Here is a 27,448-nt window from a genome sequence, read left to right as displayed (position 1 = left end):
TTTCCCTTTATGTTTTACCAGAGAAATACATGAAACAAGGCAACATGTGCGTCGGGCTCACACAAACACAGTGACACTCTCTCCGTCTCTCTGCCTTGTTGTCTTCTTTCGGCTCGACTGCAGCACCTTTGATGCTCTGCAGTGAAGTCAGGGTGGGAGGTTGGAGTGCGCACATAAATGTGTGTGTGCATCTGTGTGTGTATAAGGGGAGTTGGGAGGTGAGGGTGGTGGGGATGATTCTCAGAAACTGGTTGCCATGGTCACCAAAACAAGGATTCTTGGCTGCATCACTCCTCACTGTGAGCATGCTCTCTCTCTTTCTTCCCTTTTTTTCTACTCACACTTCTCATGCAGTATCTTTCGCTCAGCCAGACTTTGAAGTGTACACACACACACACACACACACACACACACACACACACACACACACACACACACACACACACACACACACACACACACACACACACACACACACACACACACACACAATGCCGTGTATGCAAACAGGGGAATCCCTGACGCTGCAGAAATCTACAAATAAAACATTCAGATCTTGTGAGTGTGTGTATGTGTGTGTGTGTGTGTGTGTGTGTGTGTGTGTGTGTGTGTGCATAGTAAAAGAGCATCCTTATCCTGTGTGTGTGTGTGTGTGTGTGTGTGTGTGTGTGTGTGCGTGCGTGTTAGTGTGTGTCCAAAAGGGGTTAATCTATTCATCCAGCCTGCAGGTCCTTGATGGGGTCCAAATGCAGCAGGGCTTAACTTAACCCTGATCTCTGACTGCATCATCATCTCCTCACACACACACGCGCACACACACACACACACACACACACACACACACACACACACACACATACACACACACACACACACACACACACACACACACACACACACACACAATCTCTCTCTCTCTCTTTCTCATCACCTTTCAACAATGGAGCTTTCCTGTCGATAAGGAGGATGAGGAGGGAGGGACAGGTGAAGAGAACAGGGAGATGATTATCGGACAGAGGAGGGGGAGGAGGATGATGGACAAGCATCAGAAGTCTCCGTCAGACGTGCTGGAAGCTGTTCGGAGCAACAGATAGTAGAGCGACAGACGAAGAGAGCTGAGTGGAGAAAAAACATCTGCACTCCTCTCTCTCTCCATCCATCCATCCATCCATCTCTGCAACTCACGACTTTCCTCCTCCTCCTCCTTGTCTCCTCCTCCCAGCAAGCACGGGATTCCCCCAGTTTTATCCTTTTCCCCCTCCTACTCCTCTTCCCCGCCTCCTCTTCTTCTTGCACTAGCCGCATTTGCTTCGGATCTTGGCGCACGGCTCTGCGCCTTTGCATCGCAGGTTGGCTAAACAAGGCGCAGATATGCGGGGGGACTGATCCTCACCTATACCCACGCCACAGAGGACACCGAGCATTCATCATATTTTCATGCGACATTTTGAGCCAATGTAGGAGCGCGCGTGTGCGTGTTGATGGTGCGCACAGATGGAGCTTTACGCGCAGTGTGTGAGTGTGAGCGCCGCTGAGCGAGGAACCGCGCTCCTCCCGGACACCTGCTGCTTCGTTAAGATAAAGAAAGTCCAAATCTATGCCAACATGTGACTTTCTTTTCTCCTCAGCGGATCTACAAAAGGGTTAACTGGCAAAAAAGAGACGGTGTTGTGACTGTGTGAAACCATTCTCCTCCTCTTCTTCTCTTGTGAGTGATTTTGCGATGGATCCTGTTTGGCTTCTCCTTCTGCTCCCTTCCCTTCTCAGAGCGCAGGTCACTCCAGACCTCCCATCAGGAGTCACGCTGGTTACAGACAACAGCACTGATTCTTTGACAAACAGCACAAGCTCCCCCAGCTCCTTCAGAACCCCTCAGCCCTCTGGGTCTGCAGTGATGTCTTCAGAAGCTCCTACAGAGCAGGAGGACGACTGGACCCCAGCAGAGACCTTCATGTACACAGGAGACCCCCTTACTCTGGAGGGGGGCCGCTGCTCAAAACCGTACAGCCCCGCGGGGCAGACGGGTTCCCTGCCCGGCAGCTTCAGCGCCCCCCTCAGACCGGCTCTGAACGCGCTGGCAAACACAGCAAACTTCCTGAACATGATCTTCCAGGCGAGTGACCTAAGAGAGAGCACAGTGCAGGAGGACATGGAGTGGTACCACGCTCTGGTCCGCGCACTCCTGGAGGCCGACCTGCTTATCCAGCGGGCCCTGCTCACTTTTGACGCTGACCCGATGGCAGCAGTACCACAGCTGGTGCTCCGCGCCTCCAGAAACCCCGCAGCTAAAGTCCAAACCATCATCCTTCAGGATTTATCCAAGGCCTGGGAGAGCCTGCACCCACCTTCCCCCGCCCCTGACGACAGCTGGTTCAGAAACTTTAAATTCCCCGAGTCTAATCAGCCGATGGCAACACTGTCAAAGCGGGTGCTCCTTAATGACCTCAGCACCCTTGATACGCCCAAGTGGAGACAGGGCGACAGCTACGTGACCAATCGCAGCGGCGTCCGCTGGGCCAGCGCCCCCTTTCTGGACTGTAAGGATGGACGCTTTGTGCCCCGCTGGATGCTCACCCTGTCAACGTCCTTCTACGGCCTAAAGCCTGACCTCACACCAGAGTTCAGGTTAGGACACACACACCGAAACAAACTCACACGTTCATGCAAACCCTAAGAAATGAAAAAAAAAAAAAACACACAATTTTAAGAGATCTTAATCGTATAATCCTAAATGTTGAAACTTAAGTTCTGCAGATTCTTGACCTTCTTGCAGGTTAGCAATGACTGTCCAAACTGTTAATTCAGTCAGTCGGCAAGGTTCCTATACTGTTTCTTAAAGTTTGCGTAGAGTGCAGAATTTCAGAAATAAACGTTTCTCAACTTGACAATCTGCTAGCCATCATGTGTCCTTACATGTAACATAGACTAAGAATTTGACTGAATCTGTCACTGAAACAACAACTCTAACTAATAATGATGCATTCAAACTCTTGATTGTACAACATTAAAGCTCTTGACTTTGTTCAGTCTGGAATCAAAGAAACATTGATCAAATGTTATTAATAAGGTAAATTATCTTGCATTACTGCCAGGAACCATTTAAAAAAAATAGATGTGAGTAAAAAACAAATATTGTTTAAGCTCTTAATCACTGAGAGGATGAAAGATGTGTTCGTATATTACCTGTTTTTCTAGTTCAGTGTTTGGCTTCGTGACCTTCTCTGCAGCACTCTGAGAAAAGTTTGAAAAGCATTTTTGAATTAAATGTGTTTAAATCAATACAGTTGGATCAAATCCATCATCTAAAGGGAGATTTGAACAAGGTCTGCACAGGTTTCTGCAGCAAAATGAGGAGCTGGCAAAGAAAAAAAGTAATTATTGTAAAAAGTAGAATGACAGTGGGGGGGCTTTCTTCATTCTCCTCTCTAAAACACATCTGCCTCTGTAACCCATCCTGTGGTTTTGTGTGTGTGTGTGTGTGTGTGTGTGTGTGTGTGTGTGTGTGTGTGTGTGTGTGTGTGTGTGTGTGTGTGTGTGTGTGCGTTTCTGTGTCAGAGGTGTGGTCCGTGTGGACGTCAACATTCAAGACATTGACCTGGACCAGTGTGCTACAGGAGATGGCTGGTTTGCAGACACTCACCAGTGCAATCGCACCACCATGGAGGTAAACAAAATGATGTAGTTATTCGTTTTGGAGCTCAGAATAAAAAAAGTTAACTGTTCTGCACCTTTGTATTTAGTCCATTAAGCATCAAACTGCCCAGCTGGAGGGACTACCTCTAACCTCTCTCCATTTTTCGGAAGCATCTCCATTCTTTAATCTAGTTTCTGGCTACCATGTGACCTGTCAACGAGGATAGAGGTGTAGAAATGCATATCCTTTTGCCAAATATGGTCACTCAGAAAAATAGCAAGATGGTGACAACTAAAACCCGAAAGGCTTGAGGCTTTATAAAAAATAGTCCACAAACCTCTAAGTTGCTTAACTGCGTAATGTAATGTCCGAGGAATACAAGCTTTAAATCATGTGTATGCGTGCACATAGTGGCTGACTGCATACCCTGTGTTGTTTCACAGTGTTGGCTGTGCATCGCTGTAGAAAGTCGCAGAATGTGCACGGATGGTAGGGGCAGTGCAGAGGCAGAAGGGCTGTCAACACAGCAGTAGAGACAATGGCAGAAAGTTTTGGAAACAAGCTGATAAACCAATATATTATAGATACTGTACTGTACCTTAGATTAATGAGCCATCAGGACGTACCCTTTTAGTGCAACACTAAATCACTATCAGTTTCATTTGCTCATGATTTAGATGAAAGAATAATAATGTGTGCTGGGCTTGATTTGAAGCTAAACACACAGTGGTCTTAAACAACATGCACATTGCCACAGTCTTGGTGTGAATAAAATAAATGAAAATCCCCCCGACTTTCTCGGCTTGCAAAATAATTTCATGTTGTAATTATAATAAGTAAGAAAAATATTTTTTGACTCTCACCAGATTTACGTATGTTTTTATTTTTAACAACGTCCAAATTGGTCTACCTCTATGGAAGTGATTTTTCCCAAGGCATACAAGACGTAGCAAAAGAAAAATGGGCAAAAACTGTGGACAATCAAGGATAGGATAAACACAGCTGTACCCCATTTTTTTTGCACCCCTAATATCTATTAAAGTATAGCTTCTTTATGATGCATATCTCTGCAGATTCTATGTAAAAATGTAGAATCTGCGCATGGGTAGGTGTTCTGGTTTCTATTTGTAGTACATGTGTAGTCTGAGTAGTTTTGACCAATGAGGTATCGGCAAGCTTTGGTATATGCTCTCCGTATGGAGGCAGGACACCATCCAGTGACATCCTCTCAACCTCTCTTGAACACATACCTGACAATGCTTGCATGTTCTAACTGTAACAGAGCTTCTTACAAATTATGATGTTTTTATTTCACCAAACTTGAGACCCGTACACAGAAAATACAACACAAGAAAATCAATTTATTTTGTGGGTCATTCTGCTGAAGTAGACCAGAGGGAATATTCTAATTAAATTTAAATTTAAAAAAGTAATTCACTATTAAAACTGAGACTCACAAGAAAACAGATTGAGAGGCCCCTCTTCAGGAGAAGTCATTTACCAGGAAATTACAGCGTTCAACTAAGACATAACTGGAGGGGAGAATTTCTCTTTTCTTTTGATCTGAACACATGATCGCTTCTCAACTTCTATATGGGACTGTAAAGAATGCAGCGCACAGAAAAGAAAGTTGGCTAGCGCTAACAGCTGGCTAGAGTAGAATATTCTGAATGGAAGTACAAGAAGTTGGCATCTGTTTCCAGGGGCATATATTATTGTCAGAAAAAAACTGAATGCCTCTGAGATCACTTTATGCCTACACTAAAATACTTTCAAAAGATCTAAAACATTTTAATCATTGATCATGCGGCAGGAAATATTCAGGAAAATTCATCCTTGTGCACATAATAAAGCTGCTTCATATGTTCTTTACTGCTCATTTGGAAGCTTTGATATAATGACAAAAACTGTCATCATTGTGTCAGGCTCTGTTGCTTTTTTTTTGCCACCTTGGATACGTTTTTAATATTTTACAACATCCTTTGTATATCATGTCTTCTCTCATGAGACCCCCCCCCCCCCCCCCCAGTGTGTGAAAGGGCAGCTCTAGAAGATTTCATGGGCAGTCTGTCCTGAACTGTTCTAAACATTTTCAAGAGTGCATGTGTGATAGGGGCTTTAGTTACATCACACAAATAGTTGTCTGTTTTTTTATCCTTTGCTCATGCTTTTGCTCATTCAAACTTAAGCACTTCTGTCTGCTGCTTCTCCCTTTCCCCTGCCAGTGTGTCTGTACTGACCCAATCCTCTAACTCTCATCTCAGCCATCTATTTAAAGATGGTTTCTCTGGGTGGCATGCTGCAGGATGATCTGATGGATTATGACGATAATCCAGGCCTGCTGACATACTTCGCCTTCACGTACAGGAGTCTGAAACACAAGAGGAGAACGGTCCTAAAAAATCTCCAAATCCACCTGGCACCCATTGTCCTGTCCTACCTGGCTTAGAGGATTCAAACCTGGCTGAGCAGAGCAAATACCAGGTCACACATTTCCTGCTGTTTTGCTCGGTTCATTCCTCTCTCCTTTCTAAGAGGGTATTGTTTCGGATCTTGTCCCAGCTCATGTCAATCAATCAAACAATCAATCAATCAATCAATCAATCAATCAATCAATCAATCAATCATTATGTATTTGTTTAGCAACAATTCATAACAAATGTTATCTCAAGACACTTTACAAAAGAACATGTAAAATACATGACTCTTTATCATATTATGTTACAAAAGGGCAGGTCAAACATCTTACTCTTTGTTCTATTATCTACAAAGAACCAACATTAATCCATCATGAGCACAGCACTACACAATATTTAGCAAGAGGAAAAACTGCCTTTAAGAGGCGGTCCGAAGAAAAATAGGAGAAAAGGTAGTTCACAAACTCTCAGGAAGATATATGGTTAGTAACTTACATGGTACATGGAGATTTATAGATTGTGACATGCAAGTGTCAAAGAGAGAGAGAGAGAGCAAGAGAGAGAGAGAGAGAGAGAGATAGGGAGAGATAAGGGCTCAATGTACCAGGTCCCCCACCAGCATAAGCCTATAGCAGCATAACAAAGTTTTAGGCCTTCTCTTAAAGTAGAGAGGGATTCTGCCTTCTAAACCCTGACTGGTAGATGATTCCAAAGGAAGGGGCCTGATAGCTGAAGGCTATACCTCCCATAAAAGTTGAGGAACCACAAGCAGGCCTTCATTCTGGGAGCGTAATGTTCTAGGGGTAATAAGGCACCTGGCCATTTAGAGCTTTGTAAGTGAGAAAAGGGATTTTAAAGGATATTCTAGATTTTATAGGGAGCCAGTGCAGAGAAGCCAATACAGGAGTAATGTGTTCCCTTTTCCTAGTTCTGGTTATTACACGAGCTGCACCTTTTTGGACTAGTTGAAGAGTCTTTCCAGGGCAGCCTGATAAAAGAGAATTACAATAATCCAACCTGAAGGTAACAAATGCATGAAATTGTTTTCTGCATCATTTTGCAACAAGATATACTTGAATACAAATATATTTCAAAGGTGAAAATAGGCTGTCCTTGAAAAGTGTTTTATGTAGGAGTTGGACATATAGTGATCTAATATACAAAACCAAGATTCCTAACAGGGTGCTAGATGCCAGGCTGATGCTGTTAAGGACAGTTATATCATTAGAAAAAGTCTCTCTGAGGTGTTTCGGGCCAAGCAATTAACTTCAGTCTTGTCTGAGTTAACCTGGAAAAAATGTCGGGACATCCAATCCTAAAGTCCTTAAGCAATGCTACTAGTTAACATAACTGATTGATGTCATCAGGCTACAATAATATCAATAGTTGAGTATCATCTGTATAACAATGAAAATGTGTGGAGTGTTTCCTCATAAACACAATTTTTTTTAGATTGTTGTGTCTTCTACTATATTGGTAAGTGAGCATTATGATGTTTTGTTGATGTAGTACAGTGAAATACTATCTACTGTCAAAACTGAGTGTTTTATTCTGAAAATTAACCGGATGTTTAAAAGTTGTGTCTGTATGTGACTTCCTGTCCTGCTCGATCGGCTCTGCAGAAAATTTATACACCCTGCTCCGGCACAAATGGAAGTCTTGCATATCTGCTGCAGAGGGGCTCAGAACTGCCAGAGCTGGGACAGAGCACAGTGGAGCTAGTGGAAGCATACACATTGACTAAAGTTAAACCTATCAGCTCAGCTGCTGTGGCAGAGCGGACACAGACTGAACATGCATTTGGTGGTTTTTAGCAGTTAATCCTCCTTGAAACCTTGATATATTCGAATATACCAGATTTGGTACAAAACGAAAATCAAATACGTCCAGCATTATGTAGAGGAGACTTGTTGTTATAGAGATCAAGAGATAGAATTAGAAAGCATTTTGAAAGTTTGAAGGCATAGCTTCATCATGAAGTTCAAGCCAGAAGGAAACAGGACTTGGTTATATTTTCTCCAATCTTAAAACCCTTCGGCTATCGTCTGATGACCATATATCCTCTTGGGGTTACTATCAAATTTTCAGATTTTCCAGTGTAGCCAGTGTTAGGCAACAAACAACTTCCAGCCAAATATGGCTTTTCTGTGCACTCTTTTGTCTACTGTCCAATCAGCAACTTGTGTAGTGATCAGATCTAAAGTGAAGCAAAATATGTCTGTGCTGCTGGGGGCGGATGGTTGGGGCTCTTGTCTCAAGCGGATCCGGCCACACCCCTTTTTGCTCTTTAAAGATCCCATATTATGCTTTTACTGGTTTTATATGCCCTTTAGTGTGTTTTCCAAGTGTCCTGTGCATGTTTAGACACATCTATGTGCAAAAATTCAAAGTCCGCGGAAACGCGGCTTCTCCTACGTCCTCCTGTTAGCTGCAGCATTAGCCGCATGTAACGCTCGGTTCTATCCCCCCTCGAAAAAAATTTGTCAGTGCGGCGTCATTGTCAGTGTGAGATCACTGATCTAAGCCCATTGGCTCGTTGTGGCAAGCCCTGCAGCTCATGTTGAAATTTCCGAGAAGCGTGCTGAGCAACTGACCAATAACGACAGAGCGGATCGGCAGACCAATCAGAGCAGACTTGGCCCACGTGGGGTCTAACAGTGTGGGCTCAGCAGAGCGTAGCTGACGGACTCAGAGCGCAGAGGGAGCAAGGAGGAGCAGTACATGAAAACAGACACTTTTTTCTGACTTTAGCTATTGTGAACGTACAAAAGTAGGAACATAGATTAAATATACGAACCCCAAAAAGGGCATAATATGGGCTATTTAAGCTCTTTGGTGAAATAACAGGTGGTGGAGGTGGAATCGGTCATTTCTGATGCTGAGGCCTTCACGACACAGTGTGTTTTGTTTTGTTTTGTCACTCAAGTGGAAATGTTTCATCTTGAACGGATTATTCGCTTGCATCTTATATTTAATTATAGGGAGAAATAAATCCCTGTAAGATTACTAATTGGGTGGATTGTTTTGCGTCTGCTTTTCCTCTCCATACGGACAGCTTTTCCTGCATACAGCATTGTCTGCTGATACCTGATTGGCCAATTCTAGTTGGATGACAAATGAACTACACTTTCAATGCAAAAATCCAGGCCCTGACAACGTGTTCTATATTTTTATGTAAAATCTGAGAATAGATATTATACCTCAAATGACCTTTTGGGTTAAAATTGAAGTCTACCAAAGCCACAAAAAAAAACTGTAATTTCTTCATGTCATATACGGTATATGGTTAGTTGGAAGTTGGTTGTAGGTAGATTAATGGTAATTAAGTAATTAAACATCAAGCATCATAGTGCCTTTAAATGCTGCAGCAGTAAATCAGGTTTCGATGTATTCTCTTGTCATGTTTGATGATTGAATCCTTTGATCTACTACAATTTAATACGTCTTCACTTTGATAGTTTATGACCATGAGGAGAATTAACTGAGCCCTCTATTTAATCCATATCACATTAATGTTCAGCCTGTAGCATTAGAGCTATGATGGGGGAGGGGTGTTGTATACATATGAGAGGACAGTGTGTGTGTGTGTGTGTGTGTGTGTGTGTGTGTGTGCGTGCGTGCGTGCGTGCGTGCGTGTGTGTGTGTGTGCGTGTGTGTGCACGCGCATGTGTGTGAGGGTGGAGCCAGATTTCTCTAGAAAAGGATAATGCTCTCGGTCAAGGCATTATGTGTCCATTTAGCTTTTAACTTAGATTAACAAACAGACAGACAAAGTGTGTCTGTGTGTGTGTCATGATGGGCTGAATTGAAGTTAGAATCGGAGTGAGAGTAACAATCTCTTGTTTTAACCTTTATTTATTTAGGAATTGAACCAGTGGGAATAAAATGTATACTAAGTCATTAATAGGGGTGTGGACCTCTTTTTCAGATGATACCAAATCTCCATACGGCTATACGATCCAATTCAGGAACGAATCATAAAAATTATTGAGTGATCTGATACGATCAGATGCAGCTGAAAAGTTTTCAACTTAATGAATGTGAAAGAAGATGTTACTATAAAGGGATTTTTTGTGATTTTAGTTGTATAGGACTAAATTATCATTGAGCAAGAGTAAAAAAAGGTCAATACAGAAAAGACCTCTCCTGTATTAAAAGTAAATCTAATGTATAATCATCTTTTATCATTACTTAATAGAGGACGTTCAATCTTACTCAGCAAAGAACATACAAATACAAGCATGATCAATCCCTCTGTCTCTTGCAGTGTGTACCTGTCCCAGGCAGAGGTTTTCAACTGGGTCAGTACTGCTGCCGCTGTAGAGAAGGTTACTTCAACCCTGAGATTCTCATTCAAGACTTGGGTAAGTCAGTTATTAATCTCTAATTATTTTTGATTTCCTATGGTCAAATAAAGGAATTGTTGTAGAAATCAGATTATTTTTAAATGTGTGTATGCTTTTCATAACTCATCCCATAATTGTCTAACTGAATTTAGCTCTCTTGTAAATCACAGAGATGAGGATGTCGTGATGGAAATACAAGTTCACCTAAAATAATCTTTACCTGTTTGCTCTGATGGCATAATTGATCAATATGCCCCTGTTTTACAAAATTACCAAACTTCAAAGCTCCTTTATTTTTCAAATACATTTAGGTTTCACAGCCAACACACATTAACTGAGTTTAGTTAAAGCCCCTTTCAAAACCTCTAAGACCTTATTGATAGCCATTTACCTGAATAGAAAAAAGCACTCATGTGGACCAAAGGAAAAAAAAATATTTGTGATTGACTGCTGGAAAAGTTCAGTTGACCAATGTGCTGTACAGGTTAAAAACACAAAATAATAGGCCTATAGTAATACAATTGGATACTGGTACCTGAAATTTAAAAAAACAATTTTGAAGCTTGAATTGGCCTTCAGTTTGTTTTAGTTGAAACCAGATACTTACATTTAAAAGTGTTTACAATTGCTACTTGACAGTTAGTCATCTCCTCTGAAGAGCAGGCAAATGAATCTCAAGATAGGTTCAGCCACGAACTATGGACCCAATGCAACAGTCCTGGGAAAGGACATATTTGTCAATCATCCTTGAAATGTGTCCTTCAAAACTTGCAGACCCCATGTTGGCACACAGCATACATTTGGATAAGAGGGTGAATCCGGTGATTATCAATATGCATGACTAAGTCACATGAATTTTGAGACTTATCTATGGAAAAAAATGTTTTTAGTAAAACTGAATGCTGGTCAAAATATTTGTCACATTACTGTGGTAGAAACATATCAATCACAGGTAGCCTCGCCCTTAAACGTGCCCCGTGTTATAGTCTATTTCATAATTTAAAAGAACCTGTGCTGTGCTGAAGAGGACTTGAAACTAGAGATTGAGACCATGACCCCGTTAGGAAATGTTTACTCAGGTAATAATGATAGAAGAAGTATCATAATGATATAAGAAGTAGGCTCGTTTTCTCAAAAAAATCTTTTGAATCAAAATTATTCTTGCATCCAGTAGAATCAACCCCTGCTGGCCTTTTGAAAGAAAGTGGTTAAAGGCCACACAGATTTTCCTTATACAAATAAAGGAAGTTGTGTTTTCAGGTACGTTGATGTATGAAGAAACTGGTAATAAAAGCCCACAGTTCTTTGTGTTGGTGTAATTATTTAACACGAGCATAATTAAGACTTTCCTGTTCACAGAGCTTACTGCTGTATGTGTTATGTGAGGTTTTAAGTCACATGTTCATGAAGCCCTCACATGGGTTTGTGTGGGTGTTCGTGCAGATGGCGGCCCTGTGAACGGGAGTGAAGACAGCCGTGTGTGTTACCCAAACTTGCCCATCTGTCTGCCGTGCTGGCCGGGCTGCAGGAGCTGTCAGGACGGCACCCCCTGCCGGGTGCAGGAGGCCTGGCTCCTCAGGGCCACTGTGCTGGCCGTCCAGGGGGTCTTCATGCTCCTCATCTTTGTCAGCATGCTGGTGGCCTACAGACATCGGAGAAACCGGGTGAGTCAGAGTTCTTTGGCTCAACACAGCCACCATACAGATGGGATGGAGAGATGATAAAGAGAGCTTATTCAGACAGTGAGCCTCATGCCAAGAGTTCTTTGGTTCATTTCGTGATCTGTCCTTCAGTCTAAATGATTGTTATCAATAATTTCTTGCAACAAAAATAAAAGCAAGAAAATAAACTAATTTCCACATGGAGCTGAAGCCAAACTTCTTCTTGAAGCCTTCATCAGGCTGATAACATAAATTATTTCCTCAAAAAAGGTAAGCATAAACATTATTCCCCCAAAGTCCAAAAATGAAGCCTGTTTTTTTCTTCCCCTGTTTGTGTCAAATGAGCCTCAACTACAACGTAAAACACCTAAAACAGCTCAAATATGGTTTATATTGTTAGCCTCACACAACAGTAGATCAGTCATGTTGTGTAATCAGTAGAGGAATCTGAAAACGTTTGAAGTCCTATACTATTTTTATTTATTTGTTTATTTGACATGGACATTACGTAACATATGTACTGGCATTTTGTTCTCCCACAACTACCCTTTTTGATTGGCTCAAAAATGATGGACCATCCAATCAAAACTAGGTCAATTGGGAACAACTAAAGGCAGAAGCCAAACAAAACTAAAGGACATTTGGTAAAGAACGTGTGTAAAGATAGTTGGAGAAAAGGGGGAAACCCAACAAGAAGGAAAGCGTGAATGTTCCATGTCCTGATGTGATGAGGAGAGCCGATGCCAGCTACCAGCTACCAGCTGTGACAGCGAGCAGGACTAGATCATTTTAATTAGAGCTGCGCCAGCTTAGACAAGAGCACACTTATGCAGTAAAGGAAAACAAGAAAGCTTTGCCAAGACTTGAAAATAAGGTGAAGGAACTGGAGAGGGCAGCTCACAGAAGTTATGGAAGAAAAGTTGGGAGGGACGGAAGACAGAGCGACGCAGTTGGACCAGACAGTGGCCTTTCTTCTCTACCAAGAGGCTAAGTAGAAGTGAAATGCGACTACTTTGAAGCAAGGTCAAGATGAAACAATATTAAGATAAATAGTATTCTGGAGGGCTCTGAGAAAAATGAGTTGGATTTGTTACTTGCTGGTTGTCAAACCAGAGGGCAACATTGCGCTGCCAAGAGCAATAATTGTTCCCTTTCTGGACTATCAAGTGAAAGAATATGTTATACAGCAAGCTTATGCAGAAAGAGGAAACAGGTGCTGGATGTATTAAATGACTGAAGAAGAAGAATGTGTTGGCACACGGTCTGTTTAAGTTGTCTTTTTGGTTAGGAAGGTTCCTGACTGCCTGAAACGGACCAGAAGTTTTTAAGTGCCTGCCATCATAAGAGCTGTTTGAATTCACTTAATATGAAAGGAGCTTTGTTGTTTCCTTTAGCATCTCATTTAGCATAGGATACACTGGGTCATCTTTTAGGTAAGAAGAGAAGAAAAAATACCCAATTCCTTGCATCAACTTTGTCATCTTTCAAACGTTCATGAAATACACAACATTTTTTAAATTTATTTTTTTGTCTGGTCGCTTTGAAGAAAGCAATGTAACAGCTGCTACTGGTTAAAATGCTTACTTTTTTCCAAAAAGGTCATACTCTGTAGGGCTCCTTTCTGTATTGTTAGTTAAAATAACATTCTCAAACTGTTAGCGACAAAAACAATAACTAAGTGGCTGGAAGTACTGTACATTTATTTTGAAAAATGTTATTAACATCAGATACATAATAACCTATTTAATATTACTTACTTCAGTATCCTTTGCAGTCATATATATATATATATATATATATATATATATATATATATTTGAAGGCTTGTACGTATACTTGTGTTTGTAGAAGATTATAGTTTGTTTGAATTATTGTTTTGAATTAGAGCAAGCTATGTAAAACAAACAAAGTCACTCCATACCACAAAGAACTGATGCAGGCAGTGTAAAGTAAGGAACTCCTGTGTTCTGCAAGGCATGATTGCGGTGGATTTTGGTGAGTTTGTAGAGAGCAATGTGAAGGCTGTCTTGGGGTTAGAAGTAAACGGATGTGTAGAATAACAAGTAAACAGGTCATGATGTGAAAATACAACAAATTGATTTTTTTTATCTTTTCTTTCTAAGCATTCTGTTTTTTTCCCCTCCCTTAGAGGATCCGAGCGTCTGGCCTTTTGCTGCTGGAGACGATCCTGTTCGGCTCTCTGCTCCTCTACTTCCCGGTGAGAGTCTGACAGATTAATCTCTTTACAGATCACTGCACAGCACAGCGCCAAGGATTATATTATAATGGACCATTTGTGGGAGGGTTAGTGGGTTGAGGGCGTGTGTGTGTGTGTGTGTGTGTGTGTGTGTGTGTGTGTGTGTGTGTGTGTGTGTGTGTGTGTGTGTGTGTGTGTGTGTGTGTGTGTGTGTGCGTGCGTTTGTGTGTGTGTGTGTGTGTGTGTGCGTTTGTGTGTTCAAGAGGAATTGGGATGGGGTGTGTTGGGATCAGGGCAAGCAGTTTTCATAACAATTGTCAATTAATCTTTAGACACATAATTATTCATTAATTATTTACCAAATAAAAGAGCTGTTCACATAAGTCTGACGTGACTCTTTATCAATCTGTGTGAAAGTGTTGGTCGACTGAAACTGTTCCTGCTGACTCTGGATGTTTCAGTGTGTGTGTGTGTGTGTGTGTGTGTGTGTGTGTGTGTGTGTGTGTGTGCGTTAATACTGCATTGCAGGTCATTGATTAAGTTTTACATGTGATGTGCGAACATGTTTATGAGATTTTGTGAATACCTAGAAAATGGTTTTAAAAGATTGTAAAATAATCTCTTCATTCAGGATAGAAAAATGAAATTTTTCAAAAATGAACATTTATATTGTAAAGCCATATATTTATTCTCCATTGACATGAATTCCTCAATATAAACTTGTTCTTTTTTCCCTGAACCAAGGAAATAATTTCTTAACGTTTGTAGAATAAACTAAAATAAGTTTTGGAATAGAGACATGATTGTATAGATTACATACTGTGTAAAAACATTTACATATATGTACAGAGGCAAGTCAACTGGAAGTCCACTCATTTCTATGTGAATCTCTGTGATATTTGATGTGCCTGTGAAACTCCTTCCCTCCGTAATAATTCTGTCCCGAATGTCTGTCTACTCAGTTGCCTATTTTGATGGTTAAGAGAGTTTGTACGATTAAAAAGAACTTGTTTATCTAGTTTGAACATATTTCAAATCTGAGTAGTTATTCTGCTAAAATATGTATAAACATTAATCTAAATAGCCAACAGTGTACCCCATGCACAGCCTATACATTCCCAGGTGCGTACAGTTGCAGGAACATGCAATGAAAAATAGATAAAAAATCTGTGGCACACTGAAAATGACTTTACTGTATGCTGGGCGAATTTGAGGAAGTTACAGGCGAAACGCGACTTTGTTTGGTATAATAAAATACAAATTGCAGCCCACATACCTGACTGTAGTCTTGAAAGTCCCAGAAGAATAGCTCTCATCAGGACTGTCTATTTGATCTACAAACAGATCATGTTGCATGGGTTTGACGATATTGGCTTGAGAGACCTCTAATTTGGATGCGTTTCATTTTAGCAAATTTTGTATAAAAATAAAGTAGTCAAAATTGAATACATAGTGATAAAGTAATACTCAGTACATTAAGTCAACCACTGTACTTTTCTTTCAAATTTGGGGTACTTTAATGAAAAGTACTTCAGTTACCAGTTATTAGCAGCTTGCTTTTATTTCTTTGTGAATACTTTGCTCATTTTATTCTTTTGTTTTTTTACGAACTCAACCATCAGTAACAGTCAACAGTCAACCATCAGTATTTATAAGATGTGGTATTAGTAACTAAAAAGTAATGTAAGTATAGTCCAACTATTACAACTTTTGTAACCACTTCAACTAGTGCTGTTATTACCTTTACTTCCATTTAACCAGAGAAGGATCCTTTGAGTTGCCCAAAGGTTAGCAGGGACCCACCTTGAAATCTGATTGGCATCCTCTGGCACCACCCCAAAAATTCCTTCAAATTTATATATACATATTATAATATATCCTACATACACAACACAGACCCCAAAACCAGCCCCATCCACCCCACCACAACTGTCCTTGGGTCTACAGTGACAATGATTGTACAAATAAAGCAGGTTATATACAAATAGCTTACATTTATCAACAGAACCACTTCAAAAACCCTAAACCATGATTGGCTATTTGCTCTGTCAGAGGCAGGTGTGTTAATCAATTAAATTATACACATAAATATAACATCTATATGATCCTTTTTGTGTTAGTAGCTAAATAAATAAATGTTGTTTATTCTTTTGTTTGTGTATGCAAACTTCATGCGACCTCTGCCATAAAATGTCATAAAATGGTGAATCCGACCCTGCATTGCTGCATATGGCTTAGTCCGTCTCTATTCCACCAGACACTTAACAGATCTCATCAGCATTTAAAGATATGAGCTGCCTCTTTCTAAAGCATGACCTTTGAGTTAAATATGGGTTATATTGTATATACTTACAGTCTGTTACACTGAACAACAGTTTGTGCTTTGGTGTCTGTAGTGGGTTACAGCAGAGCAGATGACTGTAATCCAGGAATTAAAGCGTGGTCCGCACTGACAGTCGCTCTCTGTCACTCTAGATAAGAGCATCAGCTAAAGCCTAAAATGTGAACGCAAATTTACATAATTGTGTTCAAACCACTCATAAAGGATAAACTACAGTACTCAGAGTGAAAACATAGTCAGAGACCACGTGCCGTAAACATTAAGAGCAGGCAGCTTTAATCAGCAGAGATGGTCTGCACTCAGGGCAGATCGGGGTCTTGCTTATAGACGGAGAAGTAATCTGATTGGTGGATCTAAAGTGACATTAAATGGAGAGAGATAAGCCTAATGCTGCTGAACAAAAGTTTCACAGATCTCTGAGGCAAGTTTGTTAGCTTAACAGGTGTTCTTATACATTGAAAACCATAAAGTCAATTGGGAGGGAACATCACTATGAATTGAACCGTAACATTAATCTTAACTCCACTAACGTAGTTAGCTAAAAAATGCTAGGACTTTTCACAGAACTAAACAGATACGTGGAAATAAAGATTAACGGTCTTCCTGTTGAATTCACGATATGGGTCCAAAAGGCTTTATTGTTGTTCCTACCAATGTTCAAAATCCTGGGCGATCTGAATTTTTTTCTTAATTATCGGGGGCGCCACTGAGTCATTAAGCCACTCCCACCAATACAATTCATTACAATCATTTCCTTTTGCCACAGGGCTTTTTCCTAACAAATGTAATGGCTGTACAGGTGTTTTAAGGCCCTGAAAAAACTACTTCATGTTTCATGGCAAACAAAACATCACCATAGCCACATCTTTCGATGTAGACTTTTGACTTTCAACTTGGAGCATGGCTGAGTTCAGATGTACCTGAGCAAATTTAAGTGTGATATAGCCAACAAAGAATTGCATTCAGGAGCAGTGACTTCCTGTTTCCAGAGGGTGGTGCTGTGACTATAAGAAAAAATAGAAAAATGAATGTGCACAGGCTGGTCCTTGTGTTACACATGAGAAACTTGGAAATAATTGGCGGCTGTATATCAGAGTTATTGTGGTTTATTTTTGGGCAGTTTACCAAAAAACACAGCAAACTTTGACTGCCCGACACACCCTTTTGATGACCACAAAATCTTTTGCTCTTCAAGACGTCTACAACACACTGACCAAAGTTAGCGACTAACGTACGTTTGTTCAAATACGAAGCCTGTAAAACGTTTAAATCAAGCATTCCTTTGAACTTAAAATCTAAATGGTGGACTCCCTGTTGAGTTTTGGAGGATTTTATGTAAGTCTTGGCATGGTTAATATGCATATCCAATTTCACACATGTAGGATAAAGCCCATGGGGAAGCCTTTTTATATTTCAAGAAGACGCTATTGAGCCAGTTCTCAAAAGTTACCGGTGAAACCACTTAAAGTCACCTGCCCATGTGAGACATGTTACATGGGCTAGAGAATATAGAATAGATTATGCTAATTTGCAGAAAGGAAAAATATGTAATGAAGTTTCATGCATAAGTAGTTTTCTCAAACATCCTGTTGACTTTTAAGAATCAATTATGTCGCTCACTCCAAATCTTCTCCCCTATGTAAACAATCTAGGAGGAAAAATGTCTTTCAGGCCCTGTTGTTGTACTAGTTGAAGTTACAGAGGTGGCATGGCTTACATATAATCATCTGAGGTGGTTTGACCCACAGTAAGAGTATCTGTGTCCCTGCAGGTTTTCATCATGTACTTCAAGCCGAGTACATTCAGGTGTATCCTGCTCCGCTGGGTCCGAATGCTCGGCTTCTCTATCGTCTATGGCACGGTCACTCTGAAAATGTACAGGTAGGTTAAAGATTTTGTTTCTCATATTTTTAGATAACATACAAACATATCCTCAATATTTAGGAATTTGAAAAACTGCAGAACCTTGAGTCAGATGTTGTCATTTTTAGATCTTCGATTAATTTTGTCCAGATTTACTTGATAGGATTTGAAGGGGACCTGCTCTAAGTTTGAAGGTGTGTCCCAGCTCAGTCTCTGTCTTCTTCAAAAGAAACCTGGTAAAGAGAAGACCTCTTTCGTGGCCAATCAATAAACGTTTTTCAATTAAGATTAATTGTAGTTGACCAGTTCTACCATTGTTGAAAAAAGAAAAATGACGTGTATTTCAGGTGTAATGTTGAGCAAAAGATGTTTATTCTCTCTTCAAGGTCCTAACACCTCCAAACTAAAGCTCTCAAATGGTTACAGTTTTCTATTTTTGTTCAGTAGACGAATATTGGATACGTTCTTGCCTCTTACAGGGTTCTGAAGGTGTTCCTCTCCCGCACGGCCCAGAGAGTTCCCTACATGTCCAGCCTCCACCTACTGAGGATTCTGGGAGTGATGCTGATGGCAGTCAGCTGGTTCCTGTGTGCGTGGACAGTTGGTGTCCTGCAGAACCGAGACAGGAACATCCCGGTGTTCATCACAACAAGCACATCAGACGGCCAGGGGTTTAACCTGTGTTACCTGGACCGCTGGGACTACATGATGGCTGTGGGTGAGTGTAGTAACCTGGTGAGGATTAGTCTGAACACTTTGAGGGGACAATTAGAAGATACTTGAAAAGAGAAAACAGCACAGCTAATTTAGAGCCTAACTAATTAGCCTACAAGAAATTTAAACTGTTTTTGAGGTTAATTATTTTGTGATTATAACATACAATAACATTAAATTGAGAATACCAGAAATGTCAGTACAGTAGAGCCAAACAATCAAAAATAAAGCCAAAGTTGTATAAAACAGGTATTAAGTAATAGCTTTACTAAATTTATGAACCAAAACCGATGGTTGATGTGTACCGGTTATCACTGACCAGCATCTCCTCCCATCCTCAGCTGAGCTTCTGTTCCTGTGCTGGGGCAGCTCCCTGTGGACCGCTGTCAGGCCGGTCCCCTCAGCTTTCCACGAGCCTCGCTACATGGGCATTGCCATCCACAACGAGCTGCTTCTCTCCACCATGTTTCACCTGTTCAGGTAAACATCTAGTATGTGTCTGTACATCTCTAAAACAGGACAACTAAAAAACCCAGATATGTCTCAGCAGCGTTTCCATACACTCTATACAGACACACAGTGCAATGACATGACTTTGTGTTTTCTGGCTCCCTCAGGTTCACCTTTCCCTCTCTCCATCCTGATTGGATGTTGCTGCTCTCTTTCACACACACCCATGTGACCATCACTGTGACACTTGCGCTGCTCTTCATTCCCAAGGTACTAAATATCAAAGTCGGAAAAAAAAGTCAAAATTCAAGTGTTAAATTCGGAGACTGATGAGTGACCTTGATCTCCTGTTAAAGGTCCCATATTATGCTTTTTCTGGTTTTATATGCCCTTTAGTGTGTTTTCCAAGTGTCCTGTGCATGTTTAGGCACATCTATTCGCAAAAATTCAAAGTCTGCGGAAACGCAGCTTCTCCTACGTCCTCCTGTTAGCTGTAGCATTAGCTGCATGTAACGCTCAGTTCTAGCCCCCCTCGATAAAAATTTGTCAGTGCGACGTCATTGTCAGTGTGAGATCACTGATCTAAGCCCATTGGCTCGTTGTGGCAAGCCCTGCAGCTCATGTTGAAATTTCCGAGACGCGTGCTGAGCAACTGACCAATAACGACAGAGCGGATCGGCAGACCAATCAGAGCAGACTTGGCCCACGTGGGGTCTAACAGTGTGGGCTCAGCAGAGCGTAGCTGACGGACTCAGAGCGTAGAGGGAGCAAGGAGGAGCAGTACATGAAAACAGACACTTTTTTCAGACTTTAGCTATTGTGAACGTACAAAAGTAGGTACATAGATTAAATATACAAACCCCAAAAAGGGCATAATATGGGCTCTTTAAGACGTCCTTATGCTTGTTATTTTTCTAGGTGACAACATTAACAGACATGTCAACTTACCAAAGAACAACTGCCTCTTCTTTGCATCTACTAAGAATTCAAATGTTGTATGTGGACTAGAATGTATAAAGATTTTTTTCTCTATTCTTTGTTCTTATTATTTATGAGGCGTTTATAACATAAATAAGGGTCAACAAACATATAACAAGTTTATGTTTACATTTTTGTGTAACATGCTTACATTTATTATGTTGACGAGGTAAGGTGGAAATCTTTTTGGGGGCCATGGAGGCCACAAAAATTAACTCACCCTTAATATTACCAATTTTAATTTTGAACCCAAATTCTCAGTTTTCTGCTCAGTATAGAAAACTAAAGTAGATATTTGATGTACAATACTTCAGTAATATGCAGTATGTACATTGACAAAATGTTAATTCCCTGTCCTGAAGGGTGCTTTTGTTTGTTTCATATTTGGGAAGGGTCCTTGGACCTTTCAGGGGCCTAAACATTTCTGCGGGTGGGCTTGTGTTGGGGTGTTGGAAAGTCAAGTCTTTATTCACTTTTTTTGGATGATTATATGACAGTGTGTTTAATATTGAAATATGATTTTTGATTTCTTTGTGTAGAAAAAGGGCTAGGAGAAGGATAAATAAAATTTGACAGGGTAATGCAGTTAAATGGTCAAATAGTTGGGCTTAAGTTTTGGAACCAACTGCCCAGAGCATCATATATTGTGCATCTTACCTATGGGTTTGCCTTTTGTAAAATGATAACATGAATGGTATACCTGTGTGTCCACAGTTCCTTTATGTGTCCAAACCTGGGAGAGCAGAGATTGCAGCAGAGGTTTATGAAGATGAAGTGGACTTACGGCGGTCTGGCTCCTACCTCAACAGCAGCTTTCACTCCGCTTGGAGTGAACCCAGTGTGGACCCAGATGACTTTAGGGTAAACTCCTCAGAACGATGCTATCACTTTTCATTGGGACATGATTTACAAAAGGTGGATGAAGTCCCAAAGGTCACATTTAAATTGGAAGTATAAATGTCCCTTAATTATATTAATAAAGACATGAAGACTCCATTAAATTAATCTTAAACATATTATAATTTAAAATCATAAATATAAATGAAATTAAATAATCAGTCAAATGATTATGTTGTTCTTTATATCTTCTCTCCACCATTTATCCTTTTCTCTTCCTAAACTCTGTCTTTAAATGAAAACCTGCCTTACTTTTCCTGTGATTTGATATTATCCCCATCTTTCCATCTCTTCTACCATTTCCTCCATCTTTTCATCAATTCCCTCCCTTCTTCATATGAACCAGGATGAGCTGAAGAAGTTATATGCCCAGTTAGAAGTCAACAAGACCAAGAAGATGACAGCAAACAACCCTCATCTATCAAAGAAGCGGAGTTCTCGATGTGCATTGGGGAGATCCATTATTAGACGCATTGCTGAGATCCCAGAAACTGTGAGTCGGCAGTGTAGCCGCGAGGAGAAAGATGGATCCTTCCACAGTAGAAAGGTGACTCAGTCTGACTCTTTCAGGAGGGCCCCAGAAACTGCTAGTATTAGTTACAGAAGTTCAATTAAATCACCATCACCATCCTTGCACAAATCCCAAAGTGATCACCACTATGTCAGGGATAGAAACACTTCATTGCGAGACTCCATGTTCGACAACAATTCTGTGAGGAGATTTTCCCGGCGTTCCGATACCGACTCCCTGGATATTCCCCCGGGGGTTTGTAAGTCAGCCAGTGCCCAAAATCTGACAATTGACACCAATCTCCTGCATCCTGATCACACCAGGCTTCATAAATCCTGGAGTCTAACCTCCACTACAACCCATTCTATAGAGAACATACCCAAGGTTAACAGAGCCAGCACAGTGCTGACACGATCCAGGCAGAGCATGTCCATTGGTGACCAGACAAGGAGTGCTCTTCAGTCAGAGTCATTTGACAAGGCTGAGGTCTGTCCTTGGGAGGTGGAGCAAGAAGAAACAGAAGTCAAGAACCAGAAGCATGTCACCTACGCTAACTCTCAAGATAGTGCAGAAAAGGGGCCAGCATCTTCAGAGGTACTTATCTGCCCCTGGGACCACGTACCACCTGTAGAAAAGACCCCTTCAGAGGATAAGGGATTACAATGTGTGACTGATTCCATCAAGAAACAGCTCTCTGTGTCTGCAAGTGCACCAGCCTCACCAAGACCAAAGGTCACAAAAGATCAACGTGTATTCTCTTTCCGCACCACCACCAGTAAGTGGCTCTCTGTGAAATCCATTATGGGATCTTTGGATGCTGGAAGCAAGGCTGGAAAGGATGGAGATCCACACAAAGAGGATTCTGTCTCACAAAAAAGCCAGGAAAGTACTTCCACTACACCAAGATCAGGAACAACTAGTAGACGTCCAAGCACAGAAAAGAAGTCCCTGCAAAAAAGAAGTATGACAACAGGAGACGGAAAACCATGCCTTGTCAAGCAAAATGCCATTAGACTGTCATCTGGGGATTCTTCCGACAGAAGTCCAAGAAGGCTTGTGATTGTGAAATCTGCTGTCTACCCTTGGGACATGGATGATATGCAAAAAGATGGCAATTACGAAAATGTGTTTTTATCAAGGCAGAACAGTAAACGTAGTAGTGTAAGTTCTTGGGAAACTTCCAGCAGCTGTAGAACTCCTTCAACTCACAGAAGAGGAAGTAATCGGATCACACCTGTTCGTAATGTTTCCCATGCTGATGTATGTCCATGGGAGGCTGCTGGAGAGGGACCAAAAAAGCAGCAGAGCATCAAAGGAGATGTCTGCCCTTGGGAAACGCAGGTATCTGAACCTTCTAATGTATGTCCATGGGAATCTCAAGAGCATGGGAATGTTAGAAGACAAGGAAGTGGTCTTGGTGACGTGTGTCCTTGGGAATCAAAGGATATTCCCGTTATTTATTACACTAACAAGTCCAAAGATTCACAGACACAACCGTCTTTGACAGGTGCATCAGACATATGTCCCTGGGAGACAGCTGAAGCTCCAAAACCTTCCATACAGCAAGATAATGAATATGCTAATGTTTGTCCTTGGGAAGTTCAGGACAAGACTGAGGTTGTGTATGAAAACCTCAATCCTTTAATGAACAAGGGATCCTTAGTAGTGCCCCTGCGACAAGAAGTTATGAAACCTGCTGTCTATCCTGGTGCATTGAATGAGATTTTAAGTAATGAGCAACAATACCAAGCACAATCACCTGCACTACATGTTGGTAAAGAGGTAATCAAGACAACAGAAAGTTGTCCATGGGATTTCCCTGAACCCCCTAAATTGGAAAACATTTGTCCGTGGGAAGAGGAGAGCACAGAACCAGCGAATACAGACTGTACTTCACCAGTGACCATCAAGGTAGACATTTGTCCCTGGGAATCTGGACATCAAGACAAACCAGAAGACTCACAAAACGTCATCTTGCCTTTGAAAGCTGCTTCCATACAATCTGAAGATAAAGACAGCCAAAAAGTAAACATCTGTCCATGGGAAACAGAAGCCCCTGAAAAAAATGCAGTAACAGAGATACAGTCACAAGGAAAGGAAAGACTAGCAGATGTTTGTCCATGGGATAGTGGCCAACCAGACTCAGGTATATCACAGGCCCCCATATCATCAGAGAGTCATGTAAGGCAAGACACAGTTCGTGCGAATGTTTGTCCATGGGATACAGAGGAAGCTGGGGCAGTCAAAAGTGAAATATTAAATACATCAGAGACACAGAAGCAACAAAAGAATTCTCAGGAAGATGTTTGCCCATGGGAAACAGAAGCGCCGAAAGTTCTAAGAAAGCAAGACAGCTCTCGGGTAGATGTTTGTCCGTGGGAGACAGAAGACACCAAAGTTGCACAAAAACAAGAGAGTTTAAGCAAAGATGTTTGTCCATGGGAAACTGAAGCGCCAAAAGTTTTAAAAAAGCAAGACAGCTCTCGAGTAGATGTTTGTCCGTGGGATACAGATGACCAAAATGTTCTCAGAAAGCAAGATAGTGCTCAAGAAGACGTTTGTCCATGGGAGACAGATGATTCAAAAGTTTTAAAAAAGCAAGATAGCGCTCGAGCAGATGTTTGTCCATGGGAGACTGATGAGCCAAAAGTTTTAAAAAAGCAAGATAGCGCTCGAGCAGATGTTTGTCCATGGGAGACTGATGAGCCAAAGGTTCTCAAAAAGCAAGACAGCTCTCAGGCAGATGTATGTCCATGGGAAACTGAACAACCAGGAATGGTCAAAAAGCAAGAAAGCTCTGGAGCAGAGGTATGTCCCTGGGAATCTAAAGATCCTCAAACGTCTACCGAAAACAAGGCTGGGAATACTATTAGTGAAGAAGACAAAGTCACAGAGAACCAGGAAAGGCTCAGTATAGAAGACACTCCAGCAGATACCAGCACAGAGCAGATAGATGGATCGAAAGAAAACTTAGCCCTGGGCCGGCGAGATGCTTTGTGTCCATGGGAGATGGTCAGGAGCAGTTCTGGTTCATTCACAGACAATACTTCGGACGTTTTTACATGGGAGCCTGAGAATATTCCAGAGGAGGATGAAGAGGACGATGCAGAATGTGCTGCAGAGGCTTTTGTATTCCCCCCTGACCTGTGACATAAATCTAGCCAACATTTACTTTTGAGCCCTACTACTTAATCGGGGGTATATGAATTTTATAAAACCTTATCTTGGTGCCCTGTTAATGGTCAAGGGAAACTTTATTTTAGAGTCCTTACCTTCACATGGGTGTCAGAGTGCAGGGTCATGCTGCTGGAAAGGTTGTTACTTGAATTAATCAAAGACAGAAACCGGGCTGTGTTGAATGGAGACAATAAGCTGTGCAAAGAGATAGAGGACATTAGCACACATGACAGAAAGGTTATGTTCTCCACTAATCCAGCAATGTACTACAGACAGGCATTTCTTGGCTGATGAAGGGCATCTAAGGCATTTAGATGGACTCCCTTTTCTTCCTGTGTCCATCCCCTCATTCAAAAAAAGTTTGTCTTTTTATAATGTGAGTTGACAATTCACTACGCAGGTACTCTATGTTAGACCTGACTTGAGTGAACATGTTGCAAAAGCTGGACTTCAACATCCATGGTTCTCACAATCAGAAAATACAGCCCAAAACTTAAGAGGTGGAACTCTAAAAGAAAAAGAAAAAGCATACTCCACATATCAAGTGTTAGTCTCATGCGCAAATTATATTTTAAAAGTAGAAGAAAGTATTGAAGAAAGTATGAAGCTGTCCTATCGGTGCCACAATGGAAGTCAAATCCAAAATGACTGATTGAACTATGCATACCTCTCAAAGTGACTTCCTGACTTAAGGCCAATGATAAATGTTCACTTTTGATTCAATGACATACATGTCAACATGCCAAAATGTAGAAATCACCATATACTGACTTGCAGCTTAATAGTGCTGCCCCTAATAATTGGGTAAAGGCTACAATAACTAAGAATTTTTAAAGTAATATCTATGTCTTTTCATGTGAACACAAGTTTCACTTAGGTGGATATTTGGATTTAAAAAAAATTTGGAAACATTTTGAATGTATGGTTATTGCAAAGAATAACAAAAAATGTATTGTTTGGGTTGCAGCTCACATGACCTCCCCAAACTTTAGTTATCTAAATGTTCCATTTACTGTAATGAGAGCTATTATGATGAGGCCCTAGGTCCAATTAGAAAACACTAGGAAGCATCATTTGTGTTACAGATCTTTGGACACCAGTTTCATACGTACGTGAAAATGAGACATGAGTCATATACATAAAGTCTCAATCAAGTCAGCACCTAGTTCCTTAAAAATTGGGTCCCCCTCAAAAACAGAACGTGATGATTTGCAAAACATTGAATCACTTTAATTGAAAATAGCACAAAGACAACATGTCAAATGTTAAGCGTTTCAAAAAAGTTGGGACAGTGGCAGCCTGGAAAAGTTATGACACTTTTTAAAAATGCCTTGTGGAAAATCTCACGGTTTACAAGGTGAAATGACAACAGGTTAGTAAGATGATTGGGTATAAAAAGAGCAACCCAGAGAGACAACGTCTTTCTGAAGTGAAGAGTGGGAGGGAAAGACAGAGCCGGCAACTAGTGCAACACTTATATAATAAGAATAATTTTTTAACACAAAATATCAGAAGATCTGGGAGTTTCATGGTCTAAAGTACATCCAGAGTATCTGAAAAAATCTCTCAATGCAGGGGACAAAGCTTCAAACCAATATTGGATGGCTATGTCCGCCTGAGGCCCTCAGTCAGTCCTACAGTAAAAGCAGACATGGGCTCAGAAACACTTCGAAAACCATCATCTGTGACAGCAGTTCATCTCCGCATTCACAAAGACTAGCTGAAACTGTACCATGCAAAGAGAAAGCCAGATCCAGAAACACTGCTGCCTTCTCTGGATCAATGCTCCTTAAAGATTGTCCAAGGCGAAGCACAAAACTGTCCTGAGGTCGGAAGAGTCAAATATGTGAAGGCACCATTAATGCTGAACCATATTTTCAGGTTTTGGAGCAACACATGCTCCCAAATAGACAACTTCTTTTCCAGAGAAGGCCTTGCTTATTTCAGCAAGACCATGCCAAACCACATTCTGGATGTATTACAACAGCATGGCTCCATAGTAGGGGTCAGGGTCCCCAAGAGTCCGGGTAATAAACTGGCCTTCCTGCAGATTCGACCTGTCACCCTGCGACCCTGTTTGGCGCATCTGTGCCCAGTTACATCAGCTGAGTGTAAATTCTGTCTTAATTTACAGTGTAAAGTCTGCATTAAACCCTATGTTGAAACTAGTTAGGTTCTAACTCAAGTTGTGTCATTGTTTGGTTGCACAACAGAGGTTTGTATTAGCAACTGAAAAAACAATTGATAGTACAATTCCAGATG

The 27,448-nt window shown here is 41.1% G+C and overlaps 1 protein-coding gene across 1 annotated transcript; it reads left to right on the top strand.

Moving 5' to 3' along the window:
- The first annotated feature begins 583 nt into the window (after nt 1-583).
- gpr179 (G protein-coupled receptor 179) lies at nt 584-27,369 on the top strand. Its single transcript, XM_061049162.1, has 11 exons — nt 584-2,625; nt 3,556-3,664; nt 10,319-10,415; nt 11,841-12,061; nt 14,208-14,276; nt 18,368-18,477; nt 18,939-19,177; nt 19,515-19,653; nt 19,791-19,893; nt 21,316-21,462; nt 21,845-27,369. Exons 1-11 carry the CDS (start codon nt 1,724-1,726, stop codon nt 25,157-25,159), a joined length of 5,451 nt encoding a protein of 1,816 aa, XP_060905145.1. The 5' UTR covers nt 584-1,723; the 3' UTR covers nt 25,160-27,369.
- The last annotated feature ends 79 nt before the right edge of the window (nt 27,370-27,448 follow it).

Source organism: Labrus mixtus, chromosome 2 (genome assembly GCF_963584025.1).
Source record: "Labrus mixtus chromosome 2, fLabMix1.1, whole genome shotgun sequence".
Lineage (NCBI taxonomy): Eukaryota > Metazoa > Chordata > Actinopteri > Labriformes > Labridae > Labrus > Labrus mixtus.
This window is presented reverse-complemented; position numbering and strand designations above follow the sequence as displayed.